Here is a 17,717-nt window from a genome sequence, read left to right as displayed (position 1 = left end):
ATATTATGGACTTCAAATAACAAGATAAAAATATATCAAAATATATTATTAAAACCAGATGTTTACATGATATTTATCATGTTGATCTTAATACAAATTTGAGTGAATGCTCAAAATATTTTCTAGCTATTTGTTTGATGAACTACTCAAACCCTCAGTCAAGATTAAATAGCTATTAAATGTGAGCAAATTAATCTCTAAAACAAGATATTAGAAAAAATAATCTTATTCCATCTTAAACTCGGATTAGGAAGTGTCTTATTTTCTTCTATAATTGGATACTCAATCGTAATATTTTTTTTTATGGGTAGAGATACTCCGTTGTAATTTTTTTTTTTTTTGTTGGTATTGATACTCAGTTATAATTTATTTTGGATAAAGTCTGGAATAAATAGCATATTGAAACGTCATTTTTGGACATGGCCCAAATATTCTTCAAATTCTGAGAGAACAGCCCAATATCTACAGCAAAACTTTGGGCTTATTACACCAATACCAGACTGAAAAATGGACAAAGCCCATAGGTCTAACTCCAAAAAAGCAGCCCAATAAAATCTTCACTTCTCAAGCTAACTTGGCTGGTCAGCCCAATTTGATGCTCAGATCTACACAGATTAATCCTTAGTCCATTGGATTGGAAGGTAGCTCAAATTAAAAGAAATAAATAAAAATAAATGTAATTGTAGAAACTAAATTGATGACATTTTCGTTAATCCAAATCCAAATAGATTGTTGGGTGTAATTTATTTTTCCCTTAAATTGTGAACCAGAAAAAATGGAATTTACTTATTTAAATAAAAATGGAATAAACTGTATCCTCAAGTTCCAAAGAAAATGTGTGTCGTAGCATGCGATGAACACAACACCATGGATTGATTGATTTCCCAAAAAGTGTTCCATTCTTCCCTCTCACGTAAACCAACTCTCTCTCTCTCTCTCTCTCTCTCTCTCTCGATGGCAATGGCTGAAACCTCTGCACTTTGCTTCTCAAGATTCAGATTCCCTTCTTCTCTTGCATCAATTTCTCGTTCCACGCTATCATCTCCTCTCTCCCCGCTTTTCAGCTCCTCATTCAATTTCTCATCATATCGTTCTTCTCGCCATCATATCGTGGTCAAAGCTACCGACGACTCTTCCAACCTATCCGGTGATGATCCTTTTCGATCTTTCCCGTGGTTCCAATCCGACTCCGGTAATCTTTCTTTCTTTTTCCTGAAATTTCATTCAAGTAGCTGGATTTTCCTTTCACTGATTGTTGTAATTGAAGTTCATTTCAATTTCGGAATTTGATTCTGCAGCGCTAGTTGTGATTGTGCAAGTTGCGAAACATATTTTTATATATATGATATTTAAATGTGTGTGCTTTTTTTAGAATATTTGAGCTGAAATCTTGAAAATTAAAATTAGTTTTTGTTAAAAAGAAATGGTGGAGCTTTTGCTTCTTCTTTTCGATGTTTATGTGTTATTTTGTTTCTTCAAGGCCTAGTGATTTTGCCGCTTTAGTTGAGTTAGGTATTCTTCAAGTATAATTTATATACTTTCAGAGGATTTTTAGGTTATTGAAGGGTGCAGTGCTTTTTGGATTCATGGCATTTGGTACCTTTTAAGTTTTAATTGATCGATAACTGAGATTACCTTCATCAGAGTCTGCATTTTGGAAAATGATATAATTCTCTTTTATGCTGATGAGATTTATTTGCTAAGTTAAAAAAAAAAAAGTGGCCCGGTTCATAAGCATCCCGCGTTGACGCAGGGTCCGGAGAAGGGCCGCACCCAAAGGGTGTAATTTATTTGCTAAGTACTATATTGCTAATTTGTTTCAATGATTTCTCAGAAATTCAATGGGTTCATGAGGATAGAATTACATTGTTCACCGCCGATGGACTGGTGCAGATTGGAGGCTCCATCACCCCTCGCCATGTTAGCTCTTCAGATGTATGATTTTATTATGCAATTTCATTATACTTTTGTTTTAAAAAGTTAGAATCATGACTCCGAGTGAAACCTAGTCGCAGGACGCATCATTTCTTTAGTTTGTTATTATTCTAGAATGTGTACTTTTGGTGCATTGCAGCACTTTTGATAAATATAAACCAGGCGGGGATCAACTACCATAAAAGCTTGGGATATTAGAAGTTCCAACCATATTAGTATATAACTGTATACTTCTTTTCTTGCGTGTGAGGTTTTCATTCTCTACATGGTCCAAGCGGTAGATTGCATAATCTAAAATAAAGGGGGGATTCTTTTCCCCTTTCTATCTGATACAGAAGTATCTTAATCTGATAGGTGGAATGGTTGGTTTCACAGAATCAATGCACTTTTGTGGTTCATTCTTCATCTTGTTTATGATCCATTGCAAAGTCAGATCTTTATTCAGATAGGCTAAGCTGGTTTTCATGTTTCGCAGAAGCAGCAGGGGAAATCCAAAACTTCTCAAAAACAACGGTTCCAAGAAAGTAATTACATGGATCCCGATCAAGGCCTTTGTTTAGGCGCACTATTTGATATTGCAGCTACTAATGTTAGTCCTCATCCTTTGGACTTAAGTTCCTTTATGATAGATCCTTTAAACTGCTGTAAATACAGAATGTTCTCTTTCTAGGGACTTGATATGGGAAGAAGATTCTGCATTTTTGGCTTCTGCCGTTCCATTGAGATGCTCAGTGATGTAGTTGAAGACACTGTCTTAGAGCATGGTGGGGAGGTAGGTCACGACAGCAATAACATTACGTTGTCCTGCTTCTTACTACATATTGAAGAATATGTTGTCGGTTGCAATCCGTTATTAATTTCATGGGATGTTCTTACATTTATATTCCACTAGATTACATCTTTAACTTTGCATTCTTTTTCTTTTCAAGTTTTTTTTTTCTTTGATATAATATACCAACTGCAAACCTTAGTTCTCTGAAAATTAGAGTCAATATTGTATGTCAGGTTATTATGGCAGAGAAGGAAGTCAAAGGTGATTTGCATGAAAAGCTAACCATGACTGTTGCAGTGCCATTACTATGGGGTGTTCCTCCGGCATCTGAGACGCTTCATCTAGCTGTTAAAAGTGGTGGAGGTATTGTAGACAAGGTCTATTGGCAATGGTACTTTCTGTAAATACAAAACATAGATCTCTAACCATTCTTTCTGCAAATTTGTATATAAAATTGTGCTTCTGAATATGCTCAAAAAGAGTTATCCTCATTTGTATCTCTCTGTACATGTACCAAAAAAAACTATTGTCATGTTAATAATAAAACAACATGACGTTGTTTGATTCATACAACCGATTCATGACAAGACACCATTGTTATTCTTGTAGTTTATACTTAATATTCAACTGTTTTTTTGTTCACCTACAACAAAAAATTGAAATTCATTGCAAACATGTGAACATATTTGTCTGCCTTATGTGAGTCCTTTTGGTTTGAATAGCAAGCCTCCCAACTTATTTCTTGTAAATTTTTTCTTTTTTATTCTTTGGCCATGATAAATGGTCAATAAGACTTAAGCTAGAAGGTAAGATCAGAATTTTGAGTCGTGAAAATTTAAACTTGTTAAAAAGTTTAGGAAAGAAGTTTTGTGCTATTCTAGAGATATAGCCCATTTGAATTTATTTGCATAATCTAAATTTCGATTTGAAGGGTGCAAAAGGAGGTTCAATAAGTATGATTTGCAAACTACAAACTAAATGCACCCTAGGGGTGTTTGCGGTGTGATTTGGATCGGTTTTGAGTAAAAAATTTATCCGATTCGAATACTAATTTTACTTGTTGTGCGATTTGAATTGGATGATTTAAAAAAAAAATCCGATCTGATCCAATTTCAAGCAGTTTGGATTGGATTTGCGATTTTGTAAATTAAAAAATTAAATATATATAACAAATTTCAACATCAAATTTTAAATAATTAATAATAACATAATAAATCTCAACAATATCTTAAAAACCAACAATAACAGAACAATAAAAATAAAATTATAAGTTAATTAAAATAAATAAATAAATCACATTTTGAATATAAAATATTTATTAAATAATAATAATACATGAATATTAAATAATATAAAAATATATAACAAATTAAATATATTATGAGTATAATTATAAATATAATAATAAAATAATAACATTATAGCACATTGTGCTGTTTGGATTGAATTGGATCAGTTATAAAAGTAAATTTGAAATCCAATCCGAATTTACAAAAAATAAAATCCAATCAAATCCAAATTAATATGGTTTTAATCAATTTTCGATTTAAATTAAATTGAACGATTTAATTTAAATCGGTTTGAATTTGAACATCCTACCTTAAATATTATAAGAGTGAAATAACTTATATGAAATTGCGTCACGTATTCATCCTCAGTTCCTCACGGTATTGCGTCCTAATTAATGCTGACCCTAGAAAAATTGACCATGCACCATGTTTTCATGGGATTTTAGTAAATATCAATGGGGGGTGGAAAGTGGAAACACCTGGAAATATGTGCCAAAACTGTTTGTGAAATGTTGACTTTGATTGTCCAATGGGATTCAAGTTTGACCTAAGTGATGCAGTGATGCTATGCTTTTTTCTGCTGATAAATTTGCCTTTGGATACAGGGCGGTGATAGCTAAATAACAGTGGAATAAAATCGAGAATATATAGTATGTAATTATAACTATACATCTGGAGAAAAAAAGATTTTTTTTTTGGGGGGGAGTTTTTAACTAGTTTTATTGTCCCTTGATTGGTACAGTTTTTTATTTCTATTTATAACTACTTTAAATTTAAAATTATTTGACCTAATCCCAAGGCTAAATAAAATCAAACCCTATCATATTTTTCGTCACATGAATCAAGTCTCACCATCAATTGCATCTATATAATTGAGATTCAGTCATTATTGTGTGTGTGATCATTAATAATGCATAGTGTGGTGGAAGACAAGGATTTGCTAACGGAAATCCTTCTCCGGTTGGCGGTTAAAGACTTGCTCCGATACAAATGCGTGTGCAAAGAATGGTTGTCTCTGATCTCCGAGTCCCAGTTTTGTAATCGGCACACCCTTGGACTATGCCGCAATCACAAACTTTATGCATCTGGAATGTTGCTCCAAGAAACAGAGGATTGCCTCATCCTTAAGAAGGCTCGCATAACCCCATTTAGCAATAACAGCAACAACAGGTTCACTTACCTCCATCTTCATAATGAGTTCGATGGACTACTTTACTATCGTATTCGTCAATCATGCAATGGTCTACTACTCTGGGATAGTGCTCCAATACAATGGCCTTCACCACCCTACGATATGGAAGCTAAGAAATTTCTCCAAGGATGCCGTTATTTTTATATAAGCAATCCATCAACCGGTCATTGTGTTCGTATAGACCAATTTGGCTATGAAATCCATCATCCAAATTTTTCTAATCCAGTTCTTGTCTTTGAACCTTGGAAATCTCCTCACTATAAAATTATCTTTTTCGCTAAAGTCGTAGAACTCGCAACCAATAAGATGAAGATGAATGTTTATTCATCAGACACGGGTTCTTGGAGCAAAGTTGATGTTCTTACTTTTCCAAATGATATTCGCTACTTCCGTAACAATGGTGTTTATTGCAATGGTGCTATACATTGGTACGATGTTGTTGATGATCGAAGTAAAGTGTATTTCGATATTGATGGGCTTTGCTTTAAAAATTATTTTCCAGCATTACCAATACCACCAGTACCACCCTTTAAAAATTATTTTCCAGCGTTACCAATACCACCAGTACCACCTTATTATAAGCAGCTTGCGGAGTTGTATTTAGGAAATAGTGGAGAGAATCTATACATGATTGTGCAAAAGAATGATGACTCGTTAAAGTTAATTTATGGTATTTGGGAGTTAAAAAAAGATTACAGTGAATGGATTGTTAGATTTCATGTAGATCTAACTACTTTCGAAGCAGGTACTTTTGATGTTGATGCATTTGATGTTGTTAGGCAACCACCAAATGATGAACATGAACAGGAAGATTCAATACTTGCAATTCTAATAATTAATCGTACAAAATTAGTGGCTTATAATTTGAAGGATCATAGTTCGAGAATTCTCTACGAAGAAGATAGATTCTATTCACCAAGTTTTCATCATCACTATTTTGAGACTTTGACAAGTATTCTACCGAGTTATTAGTAATATAGAATAATAAGATCTTTTTTTTTTTCTTTTTCAGTTTTTCCAAGCTGGGAAGATAGGTTGATGCACCTCGTCCTATTTGGTGGTGGTGTCACCAAAAAAAAATTCTATTTGGTGAAGTTTTATTTTTTTGGATATGTTTTGTTATTTTGATATACTTCGATAGGATACCATAAGATTGAGTTCTTTTACCGGAATAATCTAAAAATTAAAGAAATATTAAATCTATTGGATGTATTTGTTTTAACTTATTATTATTATTATTATTATTATTATTATTATTATTAAAGACGGATTAAATGAATAATGTGAAGGATATGATTGTTTATATCTTGGCCTAAATTCATAAAAGTCAGGTCCAATAAGGATTAAAGCAAGACCCAATTTAAAGAGGTGGTTTCTACCGTATACTTGATTTCTTTGAAGAAGTGAAACACCTCAAAGGGAGCTTAGCTCTTCTTGTCCAAATAAGTAGCTGCTTCCACGAATCTTTTCAACTATTTCTATTTTTTCTTGAAGATAGATCCCAACAAACTCTCAAGATAAAGGAAACAGTTATCCACCAATAAAGGTGGAACTATTTCAACAAAGGTGGTTATCTATTCTACTATAAATACACTGCTACCCCTCAGGTATATTCACGTTCTAATCTACTAAAAACATGCCTAAAGCCCTTACTAACTTAAGCATCGGAGTCTCTTGCAGGTACCACCCCCTACCTCATCACGAGGAACTCGGACGGCGGCACCTCGGCACCAAACAAGTCGGGCGTTGCCTCAGAAGGAATCTGGACCTCACGTTCAGTACCAAATCAACATTTTAGGTAACCCTTGGAACATTGGCACCGTTGCCGGGGACTTGAAATTCAACCCTTGATAATGGCAGACCATCAATATGAAGACGACCACACGACGTCTGAATCAGAACCTGAACCTCATCAAGATGACCTTGCCCTCATCATATCACCACCACGGGAAAGAATGCATGTTCCTCACAGAGAAGGAACATCGAAAAAACCCCAATCAAGGCGAATTCTATTAGAGGTGCATCCACCAGAGGATGAAGAACTTTTGCAAGCAACGGAGATATTAGGACTTGTCCATGGTCACCATGGACAACTTGAGCAACTTGAACAAGAAGCTGAACGTCAACGGAAAGCAGAATAAGAACCGCAAAGAGAGGTAAGACGACGAAGGGAGTTGGAAGAAAAGCTCTTAAGATTGGAAGTCAATCTCCGAAAATGAAATAACCGAGCAGATCGGAAAGAAAGTCCCTTAGGAGAAGATCCATTCGTGGAAGAGATCATGTGGGCCAAAGTTTCAAGGAATTTCAAAATCCCTAACATGGATCTCTACGACTGAACAACTGACCCAAGACACCATCTCAGCAATTTTAAAAGTCGGATGTACCTAGCCTACGCCTCTGACACTACTTGTTGCAAAGCATTCTCCCCAGGTCAGTAACTTACTTTGACGACCTGGTAAGGAAGTTTCTTACTAGATTCTCCATTCAGAAGGATAAGGTAAAGCACGTCCCGAGCTTGTTAGGAGTTAAACAAGAAGTTAAAGAGACGCTTCGAGATTATATGAAAAGATTCATTAAGGCATGCTTGGAAATATAAAACCTACCTACTAAAGCAGTAATAATGGGATTAGTTAATGGTCTTAAAGAAGGGTCATTCTCTCAATACATATCCAAGCGACACCTGGCTTTCTTGTACGAAGTACAAGAGCGGGTAGAGAAATACATAAACATGGAAGAGAACTCCTGACTAAGAGAGCCACTCCCGAGACCCAGCCTGCCCTATCTACCTCGGAAAAAAGAGAAAGAAGTTAAGAAGAAGGAAGAATATAACCCTGAGAAACCCCGAAGATATCATAATTACACTCCTCCGGGTCTCTCTTGTAGATATTTATAGAGAGATATATCATACCGAGAAGCTTCCACTACCTCGTCCGATTAAACACAAAAAGGCAGGAAGTCGGACAGAATAATGCGAGTACCGCAAACTCTATGGGCATTCTACTAACGATTATTACGACTTAAAGAATGTTAAAGAAAAATTGGCCAGAGAAGGCTGACGAGATAGATACTTGGTGGATAGGTCGGACGACCCGAGAAAGAGAAAGAGAGATGAGGAAGGAGGACGACAAGAACGTTTGGTGCGGAAATTCAAATTTTCCAACAGCTTAACCGGCAAGTGCACCGGGTCATCCAAGTAATACCTCAGGTGAGTGAGGGTCGATCCCACGAAGATTGTCGGACTGAGAAAATAATGGTTGTCCAGTTGGACTTAGTTAGGTGAATCAAAAAGGGGTTTGATGAGTTGAAATTCGCATAAAGCAGTAAGCAAGAAAATAAAGATAGCAATTAAAGGGTTTGGTGTGAAAACAGTAAGAGAAAATAGTTAAGGCTTCGGAGATGTTTATCTTTCCGGATTAAAATTTCTTACCAACTATTTTAACAATATATGATTCATTCTATGGCAAATTGTAAATGTCTAAACCCTAATCTCTTAGTGATTTAGCCTCCTCTAACCTTCATTAACCGCCACTCTCGTGGTCACTTAATTCCGATTAGAAGGTTAAGTTCAGAAAACTAGTTTAACGCCACAAAAACCCTAATTACCCAAAGCTAACAGAATTTTATGTCACATATCCTAATCATTTCGTGTAATTAACAATTTAGGAGGAATTTGTTTTCAAGTTGTGTAGTTCAAGCGAGATAACTCTCTCGAGAATCACAAGAACTTAAGTAGAAAAGGGTCATACTCTCGTTCCACCCAATTCATAAGATTAAGAACAAAAACAATCCTTAGAATTAAATCAAAACATTAATTAAAATAGAAGAATAATAGTTCTAATCCATAGAAATAAACAGAGCTCCTAACCTTAACCAGGAGGTTTAGTTGCTCATGGCTTACAGAGAAAAATAGGGTTTTAAAAACGTGCGGAAGAAAGTAGATCAGAATCACAAGTGATCTTTTTCCTTTTATACTAACCTAATTTGAAACAAAAATAAAATAAAAAAATAAATCCTAAAACTAAAAGATATTGTTTGTAAATAAAAATTACCAAAAAGAAAATAAAATAAAACTAATAAATGCTAAATCTACTTGAGAAGCCCAATTGAGTGTGATTCGGACTGGCTGCTGGCATTTAACGCCAGAGATGGGTGTTAAACGCCCTAAGGGGAGTTGTAACGTTGCATGCTGAGGTCCCTTGCTGGCGCTAAACGCCAGTTAGGCGTTTAGCGCCTAGGGGGATGCTGCAAGCTTTTTCTATTTTTGCTCCAAACTCCGTCAAATTGCTCCAAATTTGACCTGAAATCATAAAAATACTAAAACAACTCAAAGTAGCATCCAAATAGATTTTTGCACTAAAATCAAGTAAAACTAAATAAAATCATAACTAAAAACAACTAAAAAATGATAAGAAAAAGGGTATAAGATGCTCACGCATCAACGTCTACCTCAAACTCCCGAGCGACACGTACACATGATTAATAGGGGATTTGCTGGAGGGGGAATATCAAAGTCATCACGAAAAAGACATCTTAAAGAAGTGTACCAAGTCGAAGAAGATAGCAGATCTCCTAACTTGCCAATAATCTCGTTCACTAAAGAAGATGCCCAAGGGGTAATGCCTGGTCATGACGACCACATGGTGATAACTACGATCCTCGCCAATGCAAACCTCCTTAGAACACTAATAGATTAGGGTAGCTTGGCGGATATATTGTTTAAACCCACTTTTGGCAAGCTCGGACTGGAAGAAAATGATCTAAAAGCATACCCAGATAACTTCTTCAGACTGGGGGAACACGCCAATCCAACCACTCAGATACATATCTCTATACATCACTTTTAGAAAGGGTGCAAAGTCAAAGACATTGAGCATCGACTACATCGTGATTGATGTCACTTCGGCATACAATACCTTAATAAGTTGGACAACCTTGAACTGACTTGCAGCTGTTGTCTCTACACCCCACATATGCATGAAGTTTTCCACAGCAGAAAGGATTGCCACCATAAAGAGAGATCAGAAACTGGCGCGCAAGTGCTACAATGAAAGTCTTAATCTAAAAGGCAGCCCTGGGAGAAAAGAGGTCAACACTATCGAACTTGGTGGTATTCGAACTCGAGAAGAACTACGCCCCCAACTCGGGGAGAAAGTAGAAGAAGTTTAAATTAGAGATCACCCTGAAAAAACAACAAATACATGGGCTAACTTGGAAGAAGGACTGAAAGAACGGCTCATTGACCTTTTAAGAAGAAATGCCGACCTCTTTGCTTGAAAAACCCCTGGCATAGATCCTAACCTGATGTCTCACAAGCTCGTCGCGTACCCGGGCTCCCGACCTATTCAATAAAAGCATCAGAAACTTAGGCCAAAAAGGATACAAGTCATGGAGGAACAAGTACAAGCCCTATTAGAAGCAAGATTCATAAGAGAGGTAAAGTATCCATTATGGCTGGCCAATGTAGTTTTGGTAAAGAAACAAAACGGAAAGTGAAGGATACTCAGTCTCAGGCTATCGATACCTATCCTTCATGGATGCTTACTCGAAATACAATCAAATCTCGATGTATAAGCTGGACCAAGAAAAGACCTCGTTCATAACTCCAAAAGCTAACTATTGCTAACAACGTAATGCAACAACAAAATCCAGACATAAAAGCTAACAGCACACTAATAAAGATAGAAGAGTGTTAAGAGCAACATAAAAAATACTACTTCATTGTTTTGTACATTCTCAAGCAAAAAAGTAACACTTATATTAATCTTTTTGAAGAGAAGTTGGAAAGGACAAAACAAAAACAAAAAAACTTTCTAACTAAATAAAAAGAATAATGTAAAAATATCAAAGGTGAAAGAGTATTGGAGATAAAATAATAATAATAAAAATACCTTTTGCTTCCCATGAATTGAAACTTTACAGTAAGGTGACATTAACTCAGGATATCGGTAAGAATTGCACCCACCATTTGCATAAGCTATCTAGTATCTTTCTATGTTCTCTCCATTAATCCATACCTAACCCTTCCCCATATTCAAAGCCAATGGTTCATTCCCATCCGGTACATTAGAATAAACTTGAAGTATTTATTTATTATTATATTAATGTTTTTATGAAATCAAATTCTAGTGGGTTCAATTTGAAAATTTATACATCTTATATAAACAATTATCACTAGATATGTATACTATATAATTGTGTATACATGCACAAAAAATAAGATAACTGAAAATACCAAAAAATATTTAAAAACTGAAAATTAGATTAACATAAGCAAAAAGAAGGGAACTTTAATTGCTTAGAACTAACAGATAGTTAAATTTCAGCCATGAGAGGATAATGAATAAAAAGGAAGAATTAATTTCTATACATCGATGACGTAAAATAAGTTTTACACTATTAACAAATGAAATTTGAAGAAAGTACAAAATTAGTATAGGTAACTATACATTACGATAACTATCCACCATAATTTTTCACTTTTCTATAATTTGAATGGTTAACAACATAAACCATAAGTACATAGAAATTAATATTAAATGCAAATACACCTTAGCTGTTTTTGTTGAATTATGTAACTTCCAAAGTTTTTCATGACATCCAAGTTTGTAATACTACTATATAGATATAGCAGTCCATTTTCAAAAACTGCTATATATATATTGTTTCTACACTTTTTTTGGCAACTACATAATTGAAAAACAAAAATTATATTGACACATGAGGAGGTCAAAAAAAAAGTTTGTAATCAATTTTATATAATTTAAGAACTAACATTCTGCAGTAAAAATCAAATAAAAACGAAATGAAATGAATCTCATTAATAAAGAATTTATTACTATATTAGTACCATTTAATTTTGTTGTTGGGTAAACGAGAAGAAACACTGCAGAGGTAGCCATTAGTAATTTCGGATTCTCTTTTCTAAGGGCCCTCAACGAACACTCTAGAACAATTTAATGTTTACAATAAAAGTTAATCTAAAAAGTGGTCAATTCATGGAAGTATAAAATCAACATCACATCAGGCAATAAAAAAAATAAAAAATTTTAAAAATATGAAAAACATATGTTGATTGCGTCAACATTCATAAAACCAAACTTCTTTTACTCTAATTCAATCACAATTTCAAAGAATACAACCATTTTTGCTATATATATGTCAATTGAAAGCCTTATATAGTAATATTAGATGAAACACTCATATAAAAGAGAAGCTTAATTTATTGAAATCTGATATCATAGCAAACAGGTCTTGAATCCCTTTTCCAATTTCTGAACAAAACCTATTCATATTTTTACATCTATAAATATACCCACCAAAGAAATTGACACCACTATTGCAAAAATGTAGTGAGAATACTTCACAGTGGATTAAAATGAAACATTGGCATAAGTAGAAGAGGGAATTTTTTTTAATATAAGAGAAACCTGACCTGCTGATATCCTCGAGAAAAAAAAAAAACAGCCTGTGGACTAAGCATTTTCTCTTCTTTACTCTATTTTCAGCATGAAAATCCAAGTGGTTTGTCGAAATTCCATAATAACAGCCTGAGAACTATTTAAACTAAATGTATCTGCAGCTTAAAAAATGAACGACAATGAGTAAAGCTTGAAAATGATTCCATTATGGCACCAAAAGCCCTAACTAAAGCAAGGTACTTTACTAAAAAACAATCTTCAACATATAAATGAATCACAACATCATACTTAACATTGTATTTGTAGTACTCATATTCACAAATGACACTCCATCTATTCATAAAAACAATTATGGAAAAAGAAAAAAAAACTCAAAACAAAACAAAACAAAAAAATAGAAAAGACTTGAAACTGAACAAATGGATCCATTCACTTCTCCTCCTTTTTTCCATAAGAATAAGCCCTAAATCATTGCATCACATATTTATCATACATGAAAGGCTTGAAACTGAACAAATAAATAATAGGTATGATAGTAAATCAAGAAAGAATGCTCAAAATAGAGCCTTCCTAATCCACCTAAACCGTGAAAAATAAAAAACCAAAAATCAAAAGGGTAGTACAAAATTCTTAAAAAATGGTTAAAAAACTTTCACTTACCAGCATAAGTTTTTTCCAAAACTTGCAATTCACAGTCTTCATTTTGCACTTGATCTTGTTCTCACCTTCCATTTACTTCTCCTTCCTATCTCTTGTGTTTTTTGAATCAACACTCTCCATACCCTGAAGATCAAAGCTTCCGATTGCATGAAATACTCAAAGCTAGAAACAAAGAACCACATAAATCTTCCAAAATGAAAAAAAAGAACAAAAAATCATAAATGATGTTGCAGTTTATTCCCTCAGCCAGCGAGTAGTAAAGATGGAGTGAGGATGAATCTGCATAATTAAATCTAATATATGATTTGATTAATCAGTAAATCAACGTATTGAACACGAAGTGATCAAATCAAATACTGACATTAAAGAGTTGAAATGGATCTGTGAGATGAAACCTGATAGGTGTTGTCAAACTTGTAGCCTCCTTATCTATCACCGCCACCTTCGTCGTCACCCTCTTCTCCTTCTTCTGTTGTGTTTTCTTTCTTTATCCTCATGTTTTCTTTTTCTCTATAACATTTTGTCTTTTTTCTCTCTTCCTATATCGTTCTGTCTTTCTCTCTCCCTCATACTGTGAATCATATACCACTATAGTAAAATAATTTTGAATTTGAATTTTATAAAAAATTCCGCCGAATGCTTTTATTCACGGTCTCGCAGAACTTTGGTTTTTGACCCCTTTTTTTATTTTGTTTTGCCCTGTCACGTGTCACTTAATAAAAGCAAACACTTGTCGAGCAATCAACCCACCACTACTCTCTTATTATTTATTAATAGATAGATGTATCTATGGCTACTCGTACAAAGATAGTTAACATCATTCTATAGTTAATAAAAATATAGTAAATAATCATTTTAGTATCTAAATTTGATAAAATGAGATTTTAATATTTTGTTTTTAATAAAATAAACTTTTAAATATTAGTTTTATTTAATAAAATGAATTAATTATTAACGATTTACTCTAGACGTTTAAATTATTTTGTCAAATAAAACTGATATTTGGTAGTTCATTTAGTCAAAAACAAAAATTAGAGTTTGTTTTATTAAAATTAATTTTTTTAAGATCAAAATAATTATTTAATTTGTTCCTAAAACTATGAGCTGAAATATGTTTAAATAAGTTAATAAGTTTGATACAACCTTTAATAGAGTATATGTTTATACTTCAATGCTAGCTTTTCATACCAATATTGATCTAGTTATACTCTTGTTGTACCAAAGAAGGTTGGTAAGGTGGCTAAGGTTCAAAACGCTCCTAATAAAGAGATAGGTTTGAGTTTAATGTTTTGTGCATGAAAACAATTTGGGTATAATTTCATGAAGGAAAGCCTTAGTAAATAATAATATTAATAATAATGAAGTCATTGATGAGCGGATATTTTATACGCTTTTTGGCATTATTTTCATATAGTTTTTATTTTGATTTGTTTAAATTTTATTATATTTTCATAGGTTTTAGTGCAAAATTCATATTTTTAGATTCTACTTTGAGTTGTTGTATTTTATGATGATTTCAGGTATTTTCTAGTTGAAATTGAGGAGTTTTGGCAAAGTTTGATTCAGAGACAGAGAAAGGACTGCAGATGCTGTCAGGATCTGACCTCCGTGCACTCGAAAGAGCATTTCTGGAGTTACAGAAGTCCAAATGGCGCATTCTTAACGGCTATGGAAAGCTAATATCCAAGGCTTTAATTTCCTGAAATATATAATAGTCCATACTTTGCTTTGGAAATGAAGGCCCAAAACTGGCGTCCAATACTCATAATGGAGTAGCTGGCGTCCAACGCCCATTTAGGAGTCCAAAACTGGCTCCAAATACTCACCAAGTGGGCTCGAAAAGTGGATTTTCGCACTACAAGACTAGTTTATCTTATTTTATCAAATAAAACTGATATTTGGTAGTTCATTTAGTCAAAAACAAAAATTAGAGTTTGTTTTATTCAAATTAAATTTTTTTAAGAACAAAATAATTATTTATTCCTAAAACTATGAGCTAAAATATGGTTAAATAATTTAATAAGTTTGATACAACCTTTAATAGAGTATATGTTTATACTTCAATGCTAGCTTTTCATACCAATATTGATCTAGTTATACTCTTGTTCTACCAAAGAAGGTTGGTAAGGTGGCTAAGGTTCAAAACGCTCCTAATAAAGAGATAGGTTTGAGTTTAATGTTTTGTGCATGAAAACAATTTGGGTATAATTTCATGAAGGAAAGCCTTAGTAAATAATAATATTAATAATAATGAAGTCATTGATTAGCGGATATTTTATACGTTTTTTGGCATTATTTTCATATAGTTTTTATTATGATTTGTTTAAGTTTTATTATATTTTCATAGGTTTTAGTGCAAAATTTATATTTTTGAATTCTACTTTGAGGAGTTGTATTTTATGATGATTTCAGGTATTTTCTGGCTGAAATTGAGGAGTTTTGGCAAAGTCGATTCAGAGACAGAGAAAGGACTGCAGATGCTGTCAGGATCTGACCTCCGTGCACTCGAAGGAGCATTTCTAGAGCTACAGAAGTTCAAATGGCGCGTTCTCAACGGCTATGGAAAGCTAACATCCAAGGTTTTAATTTCCTGAAATATATAATAGTCTATACTTTACTTTGGAAATGAAGGCCCAAAACTGGCGTTTAACGCCAGCCACCAGTCCCATTCCTGGCATCCAACACCCGGAAGGGAGTAGCTGGTGTCCAACGCCCATTCAGGAGTCCAAAGCTGGCGTTGGATGCCCAAAAGGGAGCATTAGCTCGTGACTTCACTCAAACTCAGCCCAAACACTCACTAAGTGGGCCCAAAAAGTAGATTTTCGCACTACAAGACTGGTTTATCTTATTTTCTGTAATTCTTAGTTAGCAGACTAGTATATATAGAACAAAGATCACCCTTATTAGAGATCTTAGCCCATTCGAACCTTTCATTGTTTCTTTGTACAGTATGAGTCACTAACCTCCTAAGGTTAAAGTTAGGAGCTCTGCTGATTTTTATGAATTAATAATATCACTATTCTACTTCAATCTATGCTTGATTCTATTCTAAGATGTATCTTCGTTCTTCAACCTTATGAATCGGATGACGCGTGACAATCTTCCTCATTCTACATGGGTTCTTGCGAGTCCTTGACGGGATAGTATTGAACCACAAACTTGATTATACATCTCTTAGACGGTTAATTCACGATTTCGTTGGGGACTTCTCGAGACATCAGTTCAGCCGAAGTGCGGGACAATTAGGGCCTTTGTGGTATAGGCTAGAATCCAAATTAAAGAAGCAGCATTCTCTGATCCGGAAGATCCGACCTTGTCTGTGGCGCTTTGAGTAGGATCACCAAGGGAATGGACTGCTAGAGCTTCACCCCGTTCAGATTGGATGACTGCTGACCCGGCGTTTGATCTGAAGCAGAGGAGATTAATGACCGCTGACCCGGCGTTAATCATATACAGCCTGCCATGGAAAGAATCAATCAGAAGTTGGAGTAGATGGTGAGAAAAGTTGATCCGAAAGAAAGAAGCATCTCCGAAGCCTCAACCATTCTCATACCATTGATTTCACACCTATCCAGTAACGTTTTATTTATTTATCTGTCTTATGCGTTTTCTCGTGACAACTATATTTTCTATCCGCCTGACTAAGATCTGCAAGGTAACCACTGCTTGCTCAAACCAACAATCTCTGTGGGATCGACCATCAGTCACCTAAAATATTACTTGAACGACCTAATATATTTGCCGGTCTATCTGTGCAAAACTGTGCAAAATCAATTTCGTGCACCAGTCATCAAGAAGAAATGATAGAAACTAGTACTTATTATTCTCTACTCAATGATAATAAGTTATTTGAGTATATAACTATGAATATAATAATGTTTATCAAAGTATATATGCTTGGCCATTTTGACTTAGACTAGATGGTAAGATCAGAATTTAGGGTTGTGAAAATTTAAACTTGTTAAAAGGTTAAGGAAAGAAGATTTGTGCTATTCTAGAGATATAGTCATTTGAATTTATTTGCATAATCTAAATTTCGATTTGAAGGGTGTAAAAGGAGGTTCAATAAGTATGATTTGCAAACTACAAAGTACAAACTGAATGCACCCTAAATATCATAAGAGTGAAATAACTTGTATGAAATTGATAGCGTAAGAGCTTATAAATGGGCTAATTAATGTTGACCCTATAAAATTGCGTAAGAACTTATATGAAATTGCAATGGGGGTGGAAATACATGGAAGTACTTTGCCAAAACTGTTTGTGAAATGTTGACTTTGATTGTCCACTCCAATGAGATTCAAGTTTGACCTAAGTGATGCCCTGATGCTATGCTTTTTTCTGCTGATAAATTTGACTTTGGATACAGGGCGGTGATAGCTGAATAACAGTGGAATAAATCGAAAATTTATTAGTATATAATTATAACTATACATTTGGAAAAAAATAGA

The 17,717-nt window shown here is 34.1% G+C and overlaps 2 protein-coding genes across 3 annotated transcripts; both read left to right on the top strand.

Annotated features, from left to right (window-relative positions):
* Positions 774-3,280, top strand: LOC107626473. Of its 2 annotated transcripts, XM_016329360.2 has the most exons (5): positions 774-1,192; positions 1,835-1,935; positions 2,411-2,524; positions 2,606-2,707; positions 2,941-3,280. In XM_016329360.2, the coding sequence occupies exons 1-5, from the start codon at positions 955-957 to the stop codon at positions 3,109-3,111; spliced, it is 726 nt and encodes a 241-aa protein (XP_016184846.1). In that variant the 5' UTR covers positions 774-954; the 3' UTR covers positions 3,112-3,280. The 2 variants fall into 2 exon arrangements, with proteins under 2 accessions (XP_016184846.1, XP_016184847.1); XM_016329361.2 differs by lacking the exon at positions 2,606-2,707.
* On the top strand, positions 4,907-6,160 carry LOC107628077 (F-box/kelch-repeat protein At3g23880-like). The gene has a single exon (XM_016330885.1). The coding sequence runs from the start codon at positions 4,907-4,909 to the stop codon at positions 6,158-6,160; it is 1,254 nt and encodes a 417-aa protein (XP_016186371.1).

Source organism: Arachis ipaensis, chromosome B02 (genome assembly GCF_000816755.2).
Source record: "Arachis ipaensis cultivar K30076 chromosome B02, Araip1.1, whole genome shotgun sequence".
Classification (NCBI taxonomy): domain Eukaryota; kingdom Viridiplantae; phylum Streptophyta; class Magnoliopsida; order Fabales; family Fabaceae; genus Arachis; species Arachis ipaensis.
Note: the sequence above shows the minus strand (reverse complement) of the source record. Positions and strands in the feature narration are given on the sequence as shown.